Genomic DNA, 17,679 nt, shown 5'->3' with positions numbered 1-17,679 from the left:
ACCAATCTTTGGAGTTGTAGTCAGAAGTCTTTCAGCAGTCAATTTATCATTCTAGAATTTAAAGATACCAGGTCTTGAAGACGTTCTGGACTCAGGATGCTGCATGGTGCTCATTTGCTGCAAAAGGCCACCACAAGGCGTCGTCGCATTAGTCGCAAGGGTGGATATCTTTCAGTCAATGAACAGGACGATGTAGAGGAGAAGTCAAAACATATCTCTAAGCAAATCCGTACATTATATAATTCTGGTTCGATGGTTCCAAAACGAGAGTCGAGATTTTCCGTGAATATTTCCAATAAAGTCCAGCTCAACTTCCCAACATCCAAACAAGAAAAGCAGCACTGCCCAATCCAACACTTGAAAACATTCTTCTCCATTCCAGCAAAATTTCCATATTCTCAAATCCTCGACCAAACGGGCTGCCGAAACAACCAGATTCGAAAATAACCAGTGAACATGGAAGGCAACCTGCGAGCAGTCCCCTCAGTATTCGTCCAAATCACGGCCACTAAAACTTTTCTTCTCTCGATCATGCATGCCAAACACTTTCTGGACCCTCTCTAAGCCAAATGCAGCATCTCCAGCTTCGAGGTCGCTTAGCAGAATGTGTTCACAATATCTGCTAACGAGTAATACTAAGGTGACCATCCATTCAAACACAGTGAGGGCTAAAATGTCTACTGGTACCCCTATCATTCCCCATGATGCAAAGCTTCCAACAATTGTCGCTAGAAATAGGGGAGTCTGAAGTTTTCCACTTCTTCCACGTTGATATATGGAAGTGAGAAGACCACTCGAGATGCAGGTCGAGCACAAGATGCCGATGTCTGTTGATACTGGATGGCTTATGGCTGTTTGTCTTGTTGGTAAAGAGTAGTCGAGAAAGTGGTTTCTATTCTCAAGAAGCTGTTGAATGTCAAGTTCTGTGTAAGTGAACTGTTTGGAACATGGACGTACCTTTCTGTGTTCTGTCACAGCCAACACAGTTTGCACGACCAGCGATATTGTTGCGAATCCGAAATCCATTTAGAGAAGATGAAAACAGTGTTTTCAATCTCAGATTGAAGTCGATGAGGCTGCAAGTCCAAGAAGAGCACGAAAATCAGCTTTCAAAAAGGAGAAGGTGTAAGTGAAGCTATTGCTCTGGACCACATTCAATGATCTCTTCGGTCTTCAGATCTGGAATTGTCTCCCAAACGTATTGACGGACGAGATTGATTTCTGGACATGATGAGAGACGAAGAAACTGAGGAGCCTTCTCGCTCTTTATAGACTCCCACAAGGCAAAAATCAAACCATCGGTCAACAACTAAAGCCTGACTGTTTCTCCTTATCAAGAACATTGATTGGCCAACCCATGAGCTGGTCCGTGCGAACGCCTCATCTCGACTACTTCAACACCCATCATCATCAACGCCCTCTTTTCAAACCAAGATTCTACACCACATTTTCTCACGACAGAAACTGCCCCAAATGCCCTCCCTTTTCTCCCTCACCATGGCATCGCGGCGAGTGAGTTATGGCGATGAGGAGCGTTCCTCGTCGTCTTTCCTTCTTGACGATTACTCTCATCGATAATCATCGCTCTCCACATCGAGCACCATCAATTCATCCCATCTTTTGGCTTCGAGGACCTCTAGGACCTGTCTTAGATACCTACTACAAGTAGGATACACGGAATCAAGCTTGCAGAGCTCCCACACTCGCTGGTGTGTCAGAATGTAAGAAATCCCCATCTCATCTTCTTTATATCCTCAAAATAGCTTCAGAATACCATCTGCGAACTCTTCCTATGACACAGGCTTACAATTCTACAGTAAATATACCTTAAATTCTCATTCAACTCAAGAAAACCATCCAAAAGCTCTTGAAAGTCCAGAATCATGTCGGACAACGGAGCAACTGATTTCGAGGACATTCCCTTGAGCGACTATCCTGTTACTGGCACGACTGGTGACATGGTTGCAGACGATATTGACATCACTGTCCAAGCTATTCAGGATGCCTTCGGTGGTGATGGAGAAAACAATGGGAATGTTGCAGCGGGAGCTGAGGACATTGACTCTGCGGATGACAATGCTCCAGCTGGTAATCCAGAAGTCGACGAGAATGCTACCAACCAAGGCGGTCAACCCAACTCTACAGCAGATGCAAATTTGCCGAACAACAACGCTGAGCCCGGTGGAGCTGAAAACAATCTCCCTGCCGCGGACGGCCCTCAAGGAGAGCAAGCGGGAGCGCAAGAAGGAGACAACCAAGGAGATCAGCTCAATGCTCCAGCAGGCGCACCTTTGAACAACACTAATGACCTAGAAGTTGGCCATGGCGCCCGCAATGTTGCCCATGCTTGGCCTCAGCCTGGACGTGGCATGAAATACTTTCTCCATGCTAATATCCTCTGCATGGTCTTCTCTATTGTCGTCGTCTACTTGTCTGACCCGCAATACAACGCTGATCTCGCTAAGAACAAGTCAAATGGGTTGTTCCTTGGTCTGCCAGAGCGTGCATTGCGTGCTCTCAATTGGAGGTAAGTGATACCAGAAACAATATCAATGATAGAGATCGAGCTGACACTTCTTAGCATGATTGCCTTCTGGGCTGCATGTTTCGTCGTTCATGCCTTCCGTGGAGAATGGAGCAATCTCGAACACTTCAAGAAGCAATGGCAAGTCTTCCCTGGATACCACTCGTTCTCTGCTGATTGTTGATACAGTCTGCGCCTCATCTGTCTGGGTCTTGGAGTCGCTGCTTTGTTCTTGAAGTGGATTGAACCAGAGCATGTCAATCTCTCGTACGCTCCTGGTGTCGTCACTATCGCTGTCGAGATCACCTATCTTGGCATTGATGTGATTACGGATGCCGTCTGCTTCTTCTTCGAAACAGCGGTTCCGTGGTTGGCAACGATTGGGAAACCAGTGGTCTCCTTCACTGCAGCTTTGGTTATGGTCATCGTTGTTTGGGCTCTGTATCGTGGACAGAAGTAATCCCTCAAAGATCTCCGACACTGAAAAGGACATTTTGATACTGCTGACATTGGCTCAATGGCAAAGATGGTGATGGATAGGATCGACTGGAACATGGTGTATGAGTACGAAAACGATCTCGGGTGATAGAGTAGCGGGTTTGGTCAATGAAAAGGGAGAGTGCATTCAGGGGAAAGATAAAGGCTAAGCGAGGATTTGCAACTGATTTCATTCACCCATGATTCCCATCTGTGCATCATCTTTGAGGGTTATTTCCATGTACATATACTACTACCTCCTTTTGAGATACAAGAACGAACAACGCAATGGCACCAATTGGTGTGATACCTGATCAATCGAAGTAAATTCCCCTACTTTACGATCCGTAATGTCTGCCCAAGATTCACTTACATCATGTAGGATATGTGAGATCAAATTCTCAGGAAAGAACCTGGCGTTTCCCTAGAGTGTTGACCGCGTCAGATTTGATTCTCATGAGAAACTTTGTGTTGTTCTCGCCAAGAATGACGGAGTGGCTGGTGAGGACTGCGCCCCCTGGTCGCATCATCACGTCCCTTCCCCCGAAAAGATCGCTAGAGCTGCTGATCCCGTCCCATTAAACAACACACTCGTTCCTGGCTATCAATTCGGATTGTCTCTGCTCTACTCTCCTCAATATCCAACGGTTCCTCATCTTTCCAGAGCATTCCTATCCAACTCTCTCTGGCCGAAGAGTCTCGAGTCCACAACGGCGGAACCGCCAGCACTCTCCCGTCACTATCTCACGCTGGAGCGATCCGCTCCCGCTGCCAGCGTTCCGCAACGACGGCGTCGGATTCCACGAGGATCTCACGACGTTCTACAGCACGAGCTAGAACATTGTTGGATCTTTTCCCATGGAGGATCTTATCGATCCTGCTCTGCGAGAACTCGCAACTCCTGCCAAGGGGAGACAAGACTCGGTCGCGCAACAGCGAAAAAGCTTAACAACAATGGTAAGGAACAGCCAGCCAGATCCACGGCATCGGATCAGAAGCTAATCAATGCCCCCAGACTATTTCAATGTCCCCACAAAGTGTCGACCCACGAGCAAACGAACTCCTCGCTACCACCGAAAGTTCCAACACGACGGCCACTTCGACGCCAAGCAAGCGTGCCAATGATTCGGATGACCTGGATTACGATAGCTCCGGGTCAGGAGAGATAGATTGGAACGATGACAATGGGAAGAGGAGATTGGCCGTTCTAGATTCGAAGATTCGAAAGTTTTTAGCACCTTGGAACAAGCGATCCAAACATGCACATTTGGTCCCTCAATTCAACATCCAAATTATCCAATCGACAGATCCTGAAGGAACTAATCACAATACCCAATCGGCCTATGACGGAAGTGGTGGCACGAGCCAATCGAGCGGTCAAGCCATTCAGGCACACCATGAACACCAGGCACCCCGGTCCTCCATGACTTCGACCCTGTCATCTTTGCCATCCAATCTCAGTGATATATTCTCATCTCGAGAACGACCTACAGACTCCCAGTCAGAGTTCAGTCAGGCTCAAACCACAGCTACAAACGATCCACCTGGAGGCTTGATCGCCTGTGACACTTGCGCAAAGCAGCTTTCAGGTCGCAATTTTTCCGGGTGGAGGAACCACTATTGGGCTAAGCACAATCCACAGGAGGGATGGTATTGTCTATTCTGCAAGGTTGACATAGACGATGTGGATGGATTATTGTATTGGCGATGCAAGAGGTGCCCAAAGAGCTTTCTGAGTGAAAATGAAGCAATTTCACATTTCACAACAAAAGGTCTTCCCTGCTACCAGAGAGGTGCACACTGGGTTCGACTCCAGCCCTGGAAGGAACATCTCCAGGGACACCTTCAGAAAGATTACATAGTCGACATCGCTGTTGACGCCGAGCAATATCGAAAAAAGTGCATCATCTGCCAAGGGACTTTCTCCAACGAAATTCTCTGCAAAAAACACATATGCCCGTTGACAAACTGGAAGTATGAATTAACGACGCCGCTTCCCAAGTGCGAAGATCATCCTAGCCTTACCTTCGTGACCCACGAAGAGGTCAACCAACACGTTCATAAGGAACACTTTGGAAAATCCAAGCCATCGTCGGGGTCTTGCCGCCACAACAAAAGCCAAGCCGGCAGTACTCAAGGCGACCGTTCTTCATGGTGTGACAACCAAAGTCAGAATGGCAACAATGCTCACGCCCTTGGTCAACAAGACTATGGGGCTACCGGTGCAGGATGGGATTCCACGCACAAGTCCACGGCCCAAGAATCAGGGCAGCCTGGCACTATCAGAGATCCTATGACTGACTGGCGTGGAATTAGTCCTGGACCTGAAGTACAGAACCCTCGATATCCTCAGGGTCTCATGCTAGGCAATGAAGGCGGTTCATCTGGCAGATCGTCACGACGCAGGAAGCTGGCTCCTCGAAGAGAGCTTGGTCCTGAGTCAGATGTACCACCTGTCACCACCGTGTTGACCGACATTGTTACCGATGATGGCGATCCGAGATTCTTGGTCAGAAAGAATGCGCCTCGTTGATCTGGGACATCTATGAATTATGAATCATCTCGAGATGGGAGACTCCGTCGAAAACGGTATTATATATGAGGGCAATGTGCTCAACCAGTATGTATAAGCATGCACCTACACGCTTTTGTTCTTTGCTAACCTACCAATTTGTAGCAACAATTTCATCGGCCTTCAAATGCCTCCTTGATCAACTCGATATTGACACGACTCCAAGTACGTCTAGCACTCCTTGGTAGCCAGTAATCAAGTCGACGATCAACGTTGGAGATCAATCCGATCACATTCGGACCGGTGACAAGTTCGCGACCAAACGGCAAGGCGATTGCGAGCTTGGGAGTGCTGCGATGTGTTGTGGAGAAAGCCATACAAAGAAGTTCAGCGAGGGGAGATGCCGCAGGACCGAACAAATTGACGCCATCGGCTTCGAGTACGTTTTTTGTTGCAATATCATATGCGGACAATGAGAAGATTTGGACATAGTTAGATGATGAGATGGATATTATGATAAGATATGGTCATACGGATTATATGAGAAGATGGGACATGATGGGACGATTTGATGGGATGAGTAAAGCATGAATATACGACGGCGGAATCTTGGTTGATACACGAAGACCATTGATTATAAGTTTGCTCGAAGTAATGAAAGAATGCATTTGAACTCGATTCTATACTGAGTCCTCGCTACCCCTTTCCGATGTGAGGAATTGTGGGGTTTAGATGAGATGACCCCACTAACTTTTGGCAAATGTACCAGCCTATGAAAATATCCAGGCAGTTTTGCACCTTTGCGACTGCTCCAAGTCGTCTTGGAGTTTTAGATCTCAATTGCATATCAAGAGTACCTCACTTTCGCTTCAAAGCATGACTTCATTTAAGTGTTTGAAAAGCACACGATAATCGACCTCCCACCAGGACCGCGAACTTCCTTACTTCTTCTCCGCAAAAAAGCTTACCCGATCTATTTAAGTGCGTGAGAATTGGTCTAAGTCTTCGATAAATGAACAGTCATTCAGAGGGAAAGAGGCAAGCTCCACCAAGTACAGTTATCTTTGAGCGACAGTGGTACTGATACTAAAACGTGAGGAGATTATCAAGGAGTTTTATGTTGATAGTTTTGGAAAGTTGTAGTCCAGAAGAGACTACCTCAATCTGTGCTCGAATTCGTTGTTTCTATTCATGTGTCTGAAAAAAAATTCGTGCGATCCTGCTTATCCATGGATATAAAAATTTGGCGATAGATTGCGCTGTCTGCGCGGACAGCGCGATTTGCGCATTTTGCGCAAATATCGAGAAGTCATATTAGACACAATAACAAGCTCTATAATAGATCTTTTGATTAAAATGGGCACGATATAATCGTGCTCCTGCCATTGCTAATTCTACCTCTACCTACCATATCCTAAATGGCCTTCCAATACAAGTCATTCTTGAAGTTATTGATTTTGCGTCACTCGAAGTTGTCGTCGATATCAACATCACTCCAGCACACAGTATATAAAACTCTCATGTATGACCTCTGTAGTTTGGAATTTATTTCGTCTCTTAATTGTCTGGTATTAGAATCGAATTGTGTTCGAAGAATGCAGGGTCAACTGAGTGAGGCAATGAGGGGCTCAATAATTAAGCGAGCCCCTTTCCTGCAAAAATTGTGTGGCGTGCTAGATGGAGTGGTTAAAAGGAACATGAGCAACACCAACAAAGTCCAGAACGAGCAGAGTGTGTTTACCATGCAATCTAAAATATTCTTCCGGCTTGGGCACGGTAAAGTCAAGTCAAATCATTTGGATAATTTGGAAGAAAGTTTGACGATGTTGAAATTCAACGTTGATTCATTCCTGTGTTGCTATACACCTCCCACCACTCTGTAAAATGAGCACGACCCTATCAACACCGCGCAGTGCTCTCAACATGGGCTACCATCGCGGCCCGGATTGAAAGACATCTAAGATCTCAAAGCTCCAGTCGCCTAGCAAGAATCCTTACGTACAATGACATTGAAACTATCAGTGTCGAATTCTTGGCCACATGTGTAATCAAGAATGGGAGTCCACCAGACACATACGTTGACAATATCCTGAGCAAAGCCAGCCAGGTATGTACAACTTGGCTGAATGCCGTAGTAGTTCTATGTCGACTAGTTTGAGTTCAAAGGACTAGTCTAGATGAATGCCTTACGTCGCTGCACAGGTAGATAGCTGAGTTGTGACCTGTAATCAACATCTCAGGGTTAGCAAAGCTATTCCTTATATATGAAAGTATACATGCATGTCGTGAGAGCGCATTCATAGAAATGACTCCTGAGTATGACTCTTGTGGACGCAAGAAATGGGAACTTACCCTCCGAGAACTTGAGACTCACTGCAGGAAATGCGTACGCAGCTTCTTGCTCCGACACCACAAAGACCATTCAGGTTCTTAAGATACCAGATTCCTGTTCTAATCACATCCGTTCTGCACACTTGCCAGTCTTGGCCAGTGACAAGGCAGCAGAGAGGTGGTCCATCCTAAGCACTTAATAGTCAATAGATTGTTTCTTGTATTTAGCTTCTGTAGTGAGATACTAACCATGGTGCGAGACTCAAGAGCAACAACTGGTTCAGTGCTGTTATGATCGGCAACCAGGGTATCAGGATCGAAGTCGGAAAGAGGGTCTTCACCTGAGCATGGATCTCCTGCATTGAGTTAGCCACGCATGATCCATACGAATATTGGTGACAAAAGATTATGAGTGGCGTACTTGAACAGAACCGTTGAGTTGGATTTGGTGGCCACCAAGCTCACCGTCAAAGGTCATGGCACCGAGCGGATGTGGGAGGTCACTTTGGTTGGTCGAACGAATGGACATGCTCTCAGGCAAGGCGCTAGCAACGGCCTTGGTTGAGAGACAAAGTTAGCTTCGAAATAGTGAGATTTATGGGGAATAAATACTTACGAATGAGGTGATGAAGCTTAGAAGCATCAAATGGCTGTAGTGAGCATCTTGTTTTTGGTTTGTGTATGACAGAAGTGAAGTGGATTGTGGGAATCAGGAACTCAGTTGAGATTACAAGCGACTGCTTAACTGTTAAAAAATGGAATGAGATCGTATGCAGAAGGGGTGAAAGAATTGGCCCAAGTGGAGTAAGGAGAAGGGATCAAGGAAGAATCCGTAAGATCAGCTCAATTTCTTTGCAGCAGAATACCGTTCACAACGAACGGACAAAGACAAACAAGATGCTAAGGTAGGAATCGAGCAAGGTTGCAAAGGATGTGAGGAAGGCGATGAGAGTGAGGAATTACCTTTGGATATGTGTATTGCTTTAGGTTGCCGAGAAAGTGAGAGGAGAAGTAGGTGGTCTTTATAGGCGGAGACGAGGCGCGCGAGAAACCGAAAGCCTTGCTGCTGAGCCCATCCTCTGGAAACATGCAGAAAGAATGGGGAGAATGAGGCCACATCAGCGAGAATCTTTGGGTTTATGAGGCCACTTTGCCTTGCTCCTGTAGAGACCGAGCGTAGACGCTGACGCTAGTCAGTTCAGCTCCGTTCGTAAGACGCCTTTGGGTTTATTACCTTCCGCTTCTACCTTGAACCTTTAAATCACAACTATAATCACAGGCGTTATATATTGAAAGCTTAAAGGTACGCAAGTTGGGGTGGATTCATTTCACTATCTCACTATCGTCAATGACACCAACCCGAGTTGCAATTATCTCCCAAGCAAGCCAGTAAAGACTAGCCTCCACTTTATCATTCTTACACACTGCGCCAGAAAACGAATCAAGTTAACCTCGTTCATAGGAAGGACCAATTACTAAAGAGCCAACACCGGATTCAAGTGTCGATCAGGTGCTAACAATTGTCACCTCTGACAATAATGTTGTAGGAATCTGTGTCGAACTCTTGGCCGCAGTACGAGGTCTGGACGGTCCAGGAGTACATAGGGCAAGTGTTGAGAATATCCTGGGCATATGAAGCCATATACGGACAGGTTGGAGTGATTCCGTAGTAGTTCTACAGTGATCACGATTAGCTTGAGGCACTTGGCAGGGGAGGGCGGAGTCTTACATCGTTGCAGAGGTATATGGCAGAGCCCCAGGAGCATGAAATACGGACACAGGTACGAGCACTACAACGGATGAGCCAGGATAGAGAACAAAGTAGTTGTCTGCTTACGGGACACCACAAAGACCATTGAAGTGATCAAGATAGTCGATTCCTTGCTCGATTCTGCCCGGATCGGCTCCCCACGAACCTGGGTTGCAACAGATCATATTTGACTAGAGGAATTAAGACATGAGATGTATGAGGTTATCAAGATTCAGATTCATACCTTGCTACGGCCCTCGAGCTCGGATTCAATCAACTCAGAGCCGGTATCACGAATGGCGAGCTTCTTGGCCGCAAGGAGCGCATCAGGGTCGAATTCGGGATGGAGAACAGTCATCTGAGAATGGATTTCCTGTTGGAGATCAGCATGTGTTATAAGGCCACGTACGACAGGAAAGTCAGGCTCGCATACCTCAATAGAACCATTGAGCTGAACATCATGACCACCAAGAGTGCCAAGGAAGGTCATCTTGCTAACTGGGTATGGCAACTCGGTGACGGAACGGACAGCAGACAAGCCATATGGTAGACCACTAGCAGCAGGAACGGCCTATCAATAGGGAGGTGTATTAGAATTGTACATAATTGAAAGACAGGACATTCAGGGATATGCTTACGAACGAAGAGGCCAGAAGACCAAGGAAGATGGAGATGAAGATAATGAGCTTCATTTTGGTGTTCGTAGAAGGATCAAGTCGAATCAGTTGAGGAGTGAAATCGAAGATTGAAGGTGCCTGTTGATCCTGTAAGATGTTGTGAAGAACGGCAGGTCCAGAACGCGAGTCAACTAAGGAGGAGAACGCGAGTGGAGAGAAGTGGAAGGAAGCAAGAGGCGGGTGCAAGATCAAGAAAAGGGGGTGGGAAGAGGATGGAACGCGCGTGGAGTGGGGGGGAAAGTGAAGTGAACGCGTGTGAAGTGAGAGGACAGGTGTTGGTGATACAATTTTCAATATTGAGGTAAACAGATGGTTTGAACGGGGAAACATTGCCATATAGCCCGTTGCAGAGGAAAGGATACAAGAAATTATCGAGAACATACCTATTGCGTTGCGTGGTACTGCGTTGTGTGGGACTGCGTTGCTTTGTGCTGAGGAGAAGAAGGTTGTGAAAAAATTGAAGAAGTGTGGGTGGAAAAGATCGGGTTGGTGAGTAGTGCGAGATCGGAAAGCGGCCGAAGCCTTATACCTAGCTGGGTCTCTCTTCATGGTGAAGACCAAAAGGGAAACAACTACTAGCGTTGTAAGGACAAATTTGTGCCAGCCTTGCGGTACCGGAGCCCCATCTGCAGTTGACGCCATGATACTTCTGTGTTATGATAGTAAAGACACATTCCCCCTATGCATTGACTTCATCAAGTGTTCTGGTGCAGACATGATATGCCTTGTCATCATGAGGCTCTACTACTTGCAAATTCGGTCTGATGTTGGCATGTTGCTGATCTCAGACCAGTCATTACCACCGATAGAGGAGACAAGCCAGCAATACCATGAATGTACTCAATGCTACTAAAGTATTAAGGAAACATATGGTGAGTACTTACAAAGCAAAGTCTGCTGCCAATTTGTTTGCTTTCATTGGCAATCCATGTCTATCGTCGGAGACGAACTTGTCTCAACTTGATTTCGTAGTCTGGCTAGATTGCATATTTCTGGTATAGATCTCGTATCCAGGTCTCCAAAGTGACTTTTCATTCGTCAGACCGACACTTTAACATATCCTTTGAGATCAAGAGGAAATGTAAGGAACAACTTAGTATCAGAGAACGCTGCAATGTATTGTTCCACAGGCAAGGTCTTGGCTTTAAGGGGAGCTTTACTGAAAGTAGGTCTGCAGTCTCGGGCTACCTGCTTCACTACAACACAGCTAAGATCTTACCTGATTTGTTACAGGCGCCAGTGAACAGGGCCTTGCTGCTTGATATCTCTGAAGATCGCATTACAAAAATCATTTACTGGCTTAGCATGCTTGATGAATGGGCACGATAACAACGTGAACAAAAGTGCTATCAAAGTCAAATACGGATACACTAGCAATAGAATGCGTACAAAATTCATCAGGAAAGCAAGGCACAACATGAATCTCAAGAACTGCTTAAATCTGCTGATTCGTGAGTGTGGTATTGTACATTCATCCAAGCATCATATCATACATGCCTTGTGAGCTACCGTACAAAGGACTTAATGTCCTGTGCGTCCTCAAATTTAACCTTCCCGTCTCGGCTGACTTCTGCAACATGGAAACCAGTGGGAACGTCGGAGATTTGTTTGCTCGATACATCCTCATCCTTGGGTTTGCTCATCAAAGTGACAGCTGATTGAACAGCTCCAGCTGGAGAGTCTGCAATCTCGTTGACATCCCGTGAAGTCAAAACATCGCTAATTCTTGCTGCTCTTGAGGACATCAATATGGTTGATGGACCATGGAACTTCAAGAATAAGCTGTCTCCCCAGATAGTCCTCCTGGCAGCTGTTCTTAAATTGAAGAGCAGAGATGTGATGCCCTTCCAGGTTTGCGTTTCCTTCATTACCTTGAAGAATTTGATATCTGGCAACAAATAACCAACACCAAGATTCGGCACCTGGAACCTCAGACTCGACGACTTTAGTCGATATGGTAAAGGAGGATGCTGTGTGATAGTATATGCCACCACATTCCCAGGATGAGCAACGTATTCCTCCCCCTGTCTCAAATTGATCTGATATATCTGTCCTGGCCCAGCCAAAGCCACTAGACCTCTTCCTGACACTTCTGAATTCCCCCAATGTGCAAGACTCATTTTCGTGTTCATGGTAGGGGTGACCGAAAGAGTATGGCCCGTCCAAGCTAAGAGCGCTTTCCTCTGCGCTACCATCCAGTCCACAGTGCCATTAAGATGTAATACAGTGAAAGAAGTGAGTGGTGATTTGGTCGAAATTAAGGCTGTTATGGGACTTGTGGAAGATATTCTTTGGTAAAGGAATGGTATGCCTAAGGGCGCTCGGCGGAAAGGTTCTAGTATGGAAAGTGTCGATTGTGCCTATTGAGAATCAACATGGCTGTTCACATTCAGATGCATGATCACTGACATTTTCTGACTTCCCACTAACTCCAACCAATGTACCTCTCCGGGTATACAGCTTTTGAGATGCGGATAATGAAACAGACAGAAGGGAATATGGTGCGCCTAAGACTTCGAATCGAGCATCTGCGACACGTCAGCACAATCCCAATTACATCAATAGAGTCATTTCAGACCTGCAGGATCTGATGGAGCGTCAATTGAGCTACTCAGGACGTCTCCAGTCAAATTTGGTGATTCCGTAGTAGGCGTTGCGCTGATCTGAATACATCGCCGAGCATGAAGTGATACACCAGGACACTGAAGCTGCCGAAATCCTCGGACACTCTTGCCCAGCGGTGCTCGACCGCGCATTGCTGCTATTGAACAGTGATTGTTGCTGTTGATTAGAATAAATGGGTTGACTCCAAACTTTCAAGCTCATGATGTTCCTGCCTCAGGCAAAGCTGCCGAATGGCGTAATATCTAAGCTTGTTTGTCACGGTCTCAAACATGAGCTTTTATTATCTCAAAGACGCGAAATCTGCTTTTCAAACCCTTTGAAAAGTTTTTCTTATTTATGCCCTGATCCTGGCATGAGAAAAATCACTTCCTCACACCTTCGACACAGCTTCAAGAAGCTACCCCTCCAAGTTCTGTACCAGAGCAACAAGAAAATGCGGGGAGGAGGATCAATGAACTTGGGGCGATAGCAGGACTTACCAGACGGCGAGAATGATTCTGAGGGGCCTGCATAGAGCTTCTTGCTCAACTGCAAGAGCCTCTGTGCTGTCGAAACGATGGAATAAAGCTGGATTGAGTATCCGCGTCTTCACAAGCTCTAGTCGGCACTGGAAAGATTCGAAACCCACGATTATCCAAAGCCAAGCTCGTCCACAACCCAAGTCTGCAGACGATCTGCCAGGGGTAGTTCCAGAGACCGCGAAGAAACCTGGGGCAGTTCCGCCCAAGCCCAGAATAGACCCACTGGATCTGGACGACAAGACAAACAAGGAGCAACGCAAGGCTGATTGGGCTATATTGAAGGAGATGAGCAAGTACCTGTGGCCCAAAGACAACTTTGGAACAAGATTTCGAGTTGGCATAGCCTTGACGCTCCTCGTGGGATCGAAAGTGCTGAATGTCCAAGTGCCATTCTACTTCAAGAGTATCATAGATGCTATGAACATCGATTTCGCAGCAGTCGGGGGCACAGCAACCACAGTCGCAGGATCAATGATACTGGCGTATGGTATTACGAGAATCGGAGCTACGGTCTTTCAGGAAATACGCAATGCAGTCTTTGCAAGCGTTGCACAGAAAGCTGTCCGTACTGCAGCCCGAAGCATTTTCGGCCATCTGCTTGCCTTGGATTTACAGTTCCATCTCTCTAAACAGACGGGTGGTCTGACAAGAGCAATCGAACGAGGAACAAAAGGCATTACTTTCCTCCTCCAGTCTATGGTCTTTCATATCCTGCCTACAATCTTGGAAATTTCTATGGTTTGTGCTATCTTGACTTATCAATACGGCGCCAAATTCGCTGCTGTTACTGCCACGACCATGGTTGCGTACTCTGTATTCACGATTTGGACCACATCATGGAGAACCAAGTTCCGGAGAGCAGCCAATAAAGCAGACCAAAAAGGCCAGTCGGTTGCCGTTGATTCCTTGATCAATTATGAAGCTGTCAAATACTTCAACAACGAGAAGTTTGAGATTGGCAGATATGATCTTTCACTTAAGGAGTATGAGAAGCAACAGATCAACATTCAAACATCTCTTTCCATACTCAATTCGGGACAGAACGTGATATTCTCGAGTGCTTTGACAGCTATGATGTATCTGGCAGCAGATGGGGTAGCTAAGGGAACGTTGACAGTTGGTGATCTGGTCATGGTTAATCAACTTGTTTTCCAGCTCTCAGTACCGCTGAACTTCTTGGGATCAGTCTACCGAGAGATCCGTCAGTCGCTGATGGATATGGAGACACTTTTCAATCTGCAAAAGGTCAACGTGGCCATTAAGGACGCACCAGATGCCAAGCATTTAAAGTTCGCCAAAGGCGGCGAGATCACGTTTGAAAACGTGACTTTTGGGTACCATGCAGATCGTCAGATTCTGAAGAACCTTAGCTTCACTATTCCTGCTGGAAAGAAGATTGCTATTGTTGGGCCCAGTGGGTGTGGGAAATCGACGATCTTGAAGCTTCTCTTCCGGTTTTACGATCCCCAGGAGGGTAGAATTCTGATCGATGGTCAAGACATCAAAGGAGTGACCTTGGAATCTTTGAGGAAAGCAATAGGTGTTGTTCCTCAAGACACACCGCTCTTCAATGACACTATTGAGCACAACATCAAGTATGGTGACATGAGCGCATCTCCTGAGAGGGTCCTGGAAGCTGCTAAGAAGGCACACATTCACGACACAATCTCTAAATTTTCCGAGGGTTACAACACCATGGTTGGTGAGCGAGGGATGATGATTTCAGGTGGAGAAAAGCAACGTCTTGCGGTGTCCAGGTTAATCCTGAAGGACCCGCCATTGCTCTTCTTCGACGAGGCGACTTCCGCATTAGATACTCACACGGAACAGGCTCTAATGCAGAACATCAATAGCATTCTAAAGGAGAAGGCGCGGACGAGTGTGTTCGTTGCCCATCGCCTAAGAACCATTTACGACAGTGACAAGATCATTGTCCTCAAGGAAGGTAAAACCGCCGAGAGCGGCACGCACAGAGACCTGGTTGATACTGGCGGGGTCTATTCAGAACTCTGGAGCAGTGAGTCCTTTTTTTTCATTCTCTCTCCGTGTGATCTAACACATTACAGACCAGGAAACTATGTTTAGTGATGATGAGCGTGAGGTCGAAATCGACGATGTCAATATCGAAGAGGTGAAAGACCAGCCTTCTGTACCAAAATGATTGGTGTCTGATAGAGTTGTGATGGCAAAAAACCACACGGCAGCAGGGATTTGGTCATATTCTGTAACATGTTACCCGCTCACCCCGTGTCTCACAAGGCGGCTGATAGACGGGAAGATCGCCGCTCGATTGGAAAGATATTTATTCTCTTGAAGATTTGCGGCGCTTTATGCATGATATGAGCCAACCATCAACATATATATTCGTGGGGAAAGTGTCTGAAATCTGACCGCAGCAAAGCCTACGTTGACAAAATTCGTCGATTATCCATCCTATCCCCGCTTTGGGGAGGGGATATTACGATAGGCGTTCCGACACACTGGCACTTGGCCCAATGCGTTCCTTACCACAGGCCTCGTATGGTTGGTTACAGGACTTGAATGGATGGTGGCCAGCAACGGTACACCATCCCGTCCGATGCAAACGACTTGGGATGACAGCTTCCACAGCTGCATCGACATGCCAGAGATTTCACCCACCTTCCGCAAGAGGGCGGCCAGAAGGTGTTGCCCAATAGTGCATGCAGAAATAGTGCTTTGACCTGCTTGATGGCGTCTTCTAGTTTCCGTTCTGCCCCGTAGAAAAACGTGCTGCCCCTATCGCCTGGCGTGAGATTTGACACATCCAGCATCAGGGCCGAGATTTCGGGGCACCAGATAGGCGGATGTGCAGCACGGTCTGGCCAGGGCCCTGGTCGGGGCGTTGACCATAGCACTTTAGCCCTGGAGCGTGCGACCACTCCGGTGGGCTTGGCCCTGACTGGCTTTGGGGATAGGGATGGGGATAGGGATGGGGATACGGTCCGGGGATGGGCTGTCGAGATGTTTAATATGAGCTGGGAAGAGCCTTATCGCTCCCGACCTCTTTTTGCTCTTGCTTCACACGACATTTCTACGATTCCACGCACATTTATGCTGTTTCTATTTCTCACGAAGATCATTATATGCTCATACACGATACGCTGTTGATCGAGATCGAGAACCTATATCTCTGTTCTGTTTGCTTTTTTTCCTCCCGGTCCCCCAGCAACACCACATTCATTCGAGACCCTGTCTACGACTTCGAAGTACAACGACAAACGACCAACCTCTCAATTATACGAACACTCCTTCGACGAACTTCACACTTGGATTCTGCGCAGCAATCCTTATCCAACCGCATACAGCAGACATCACATTATCGAATTCCTTGAGTCGAATCTCACCCAATACATCAATCTCACCCCGCCCACTCTTCACTCAACCACCCATCCTCGATTACCTCCTCTCCCGCAACCATGCATCTCATGGACCTCATCCACCAAAAAATAGAGCTCTTCCGTCTCGAGCAACGATACACACGCCGCCGAAACCGCCGCAGCACCTTCGTCTCAGAAGCTCAATACGTTGACGGAGAATACATTTACTCGCCCACCTCCTCCTACTCCGCCAAATGCAGCGCAGGAAACAGCGACAGCGACGAGGCAGAATCACCTACCACATCAACAGCGAGCAAAGACTCGATGTCGAAAGCAAGCAAGAGGCTGAGCAGAATGGGATTGGAGAAGATGGATTGGCGGAAAGGGAAGGAGGATAACAATAAGAGGCAGAGTAGGGTGGTTGTAAGTGAGCGGGAGGTGAAGTGGGATGATAGTGTTAGGAGATGATTGTCTGTTGTTATTTTCGGGCGTTGTATTTTTGTTGGTTTCATGTCTTTATGATTTGGGAAGGATGATTCGGCTTGCTTCTGTTGTGAATATGTTTTATTGCGTTTGGTGCCACTACTACGGAGTTTATTCTTTCTTTTGTTATATATCAACTATTTTTTAGCATGGCATTTATACCTTCGTGTATACCTTCACACTAGAGGAGAAGAATAAAAGCTCGTTACATACTCGAAAATTCTGAATGTCTGTTCTTGGGTTGGTGATTTAGGTTCTGTTCATGACTTGGCCATCCATGGAACTTTGGCTTCGAGAAACTGTGTGAGATTAAGTTTACATACTTAAACGTTCTTTGCGGGGTCATAAGGGCACGAAAGCTACCCTCCTCACTGCCATGGAAACTAGACTACAATTCAACATCTTGCGCAAATGGAGCGAATCGCGCGAAAAGCGCAATTC

General features: G+C 46.7%; 8 protein-coding genes across 8 annotated transcripts; 4 read left to right on the top strand and 4 right to left on the bottom strand.

Moving 5' to 3' along the window:
• Positions 1–225: 225 nt before the first annotated feature.
• LY89DRAFT_720241 (uncharacterized protein) lies at positions 226–1,302 on the bottom strand. The gene is made up of 2 exons (XM_018218552.1): positions 958–1,302; positions 226–906 (listed from the first exon to the last, which is right to left on the bottom strand). Exons 1-2 carry the CDS (start codon positions 1,024–1,026, stop codon positions 484–486), a joined length of 492 nt encoding a protein of 163 aa, XP_018069121.1. The 5' UTR covers positions 1,027–1,302; the 3' UTR covers positions 226–483.
• A 120-nt stretch (positions 1,303–1,422) lies between these two features.
• On the top strand, positions 1,423–3,331 carry LY89DRAFT_686423 (uncharacterized protein). The gene is made up of 4 exons (XM_018215283.1): positions 1,423–1,721; positions 1,818–2,527; positions 2,582–2,665; positions 2,714–3,331. Exons 2-4 carry the CDS (start codon positions 1,884–1,886, stop codon positions 2,982–2,984), a joined length of 999 nt encoding a protein of 332 aa, XP_018069120.1. The 5' UTR covers positions 1,423–1,721; positions 1,818–1,883; the 3' UTR covers positions 2,985–3,331.
• Positions 3,332–3,859: 528 nt separating this feature from the next.
• LY89DRAFT_735839 (uncharacterized protein) lies at positions 3,860–5,534 on the top strand (the record flags this gene model as incomplete). The annotated part of the gene is made up of 2 exons (XM_018220049.1): positions 3,860–3,958; positions 4,017–5,534. 2 exons carry the CDS (start codon positions 3,860–3,862, stop codon positions 5,532–5,534), a joined length of 1,617 nt encoding a protein of 538 aa, XP_018069119.1.
• A 1,897-nt stretch (positions 5,535–7,431) lies between these two features.
• On the bottom strand, positions 7,432–8,373 carry LY89DRAFT_720238 (uncharacterized protein; the record flags this gene model as incomplete). Its single annotated transcript, XM_018218551.1, has 6 exons — positions 7,432–7,470; positions 7,516–7,635; positions 7,704–7,735; positions 7,888–8,032; positions 8,094–8,200; positions 8,310–8,373. The coding sequence occupies 6 exons, from the start codon at positions 8,371–8,373 to the stop codon at positions 7,432–7,434; spliced, it is 507 nt and encodes a 168-aa protein (XP_018069118.1).
• An 809-nt stretch (positions 8,374–9,182) lies between these two features.
• Positions 9,183–10,359, bottom strand: LY89DRAFT_720237 (uncharacterized protein). The gene is made up of 6 exons (XM_018218550.1): positions 10,233–10,359; positions 10,028–10,165; positions 9,839–9,967; positions 9,682–9,785; positions 9,574–9,634; positions 9,183–9,519 (listed from the first exon to the last, which is right to left on the bottom strand). Exons 1-6 carry the CDS (start codon positions 10,284–10,286, stop codon positions 9,358–9,360), a joined length of 648 nt encoding a protein of 215 aa, XP_018069117.1. The 5' UTR covers positions 10,287–10,359; the 3' UTR covers positions 9,183–9,357.
• Positions 10,360–11,616: 1,257 nt separating this feature from the next.
• LY89DRAFT_649289 (uncharacterized protein) lies at positions 11,617–13,079 on the bottom strand. The gene is made up of 3 exons (XM_018212049.1): positions 12,850–13,079; positions 12,681–12,799; positions 11,617–12,631 (listed from the first exon to the last, which is right to left on the bottom strand). Exons 1-3 carry the CDS (start codon positions 13,025–13,027, stop codon positions 11,777–11,779), a joined length of 1,152 nt encoding a protein of 383 aa, XP_018069116.1. The 5' UTR covers positions 13,028–13,079; the 3' UTR covers positions 11,617–11,776.
• A 163-nt stretch (positions 13,080–13,242) lies between these two features.
• On the top strand, positions 13,243–15,762 carry LY89DRAFT_121888 (iron ABC-transporter-like protein). Its single transcript, XM_018205145.1, has 2 exons — positions 13,243–15,434; positions 15,484–15,762. Exons 1-2 carry the CDS (start codon positions 13,388–13,390, stop codon positions 15,576–15,578), a joined length of 2,142 nt encoding a protein of 713 aa, XP_018069115.1. The 5' UTR covers positions 13,243–13,387; the 3' UTR covers positions 15,579–15,762.
• A 618-nt stretch (positions 15,763–16,380) lies between these two features.
• Positions 16,381–17,578, top strand: LY89DRAFT_720234 (uncharacterized protein). The gene has a single exon (XM_018218549.1). It carries the CDS (start codon positions 16,855–16,857, stop codon positions 17,221–17,223), a length of 369 nt encoding a protein of 122 aa, XP_018069114.1. The 5' UTR covers positions 16,381–16,854; the 3' UTR covers positions 17,224–17,578.
• The last annotated feature ends 101 nt before the right edge of the window (positions 17,579–17,679 follow it).

This window comes from Mollisia scopiformis (assembly GCF_001500285.1).
Source record: "Mollisia scopiformis unplaced genomic scaffold LY89scaffold_16, whole genome shotgun sequence".
Taxonomy (NCBI): domain Eukaryota; kingdom Fungi; phylum Ascomycota; class Leotiomycetes; order Helotiales; family Mollisiaceae; genus Mollisia; species Mollisia scopiformis.
Note: the sequence above shows the minus strand (reverse complement) of the source record. Positions and strands in the feature narration are given on the sequence as shown.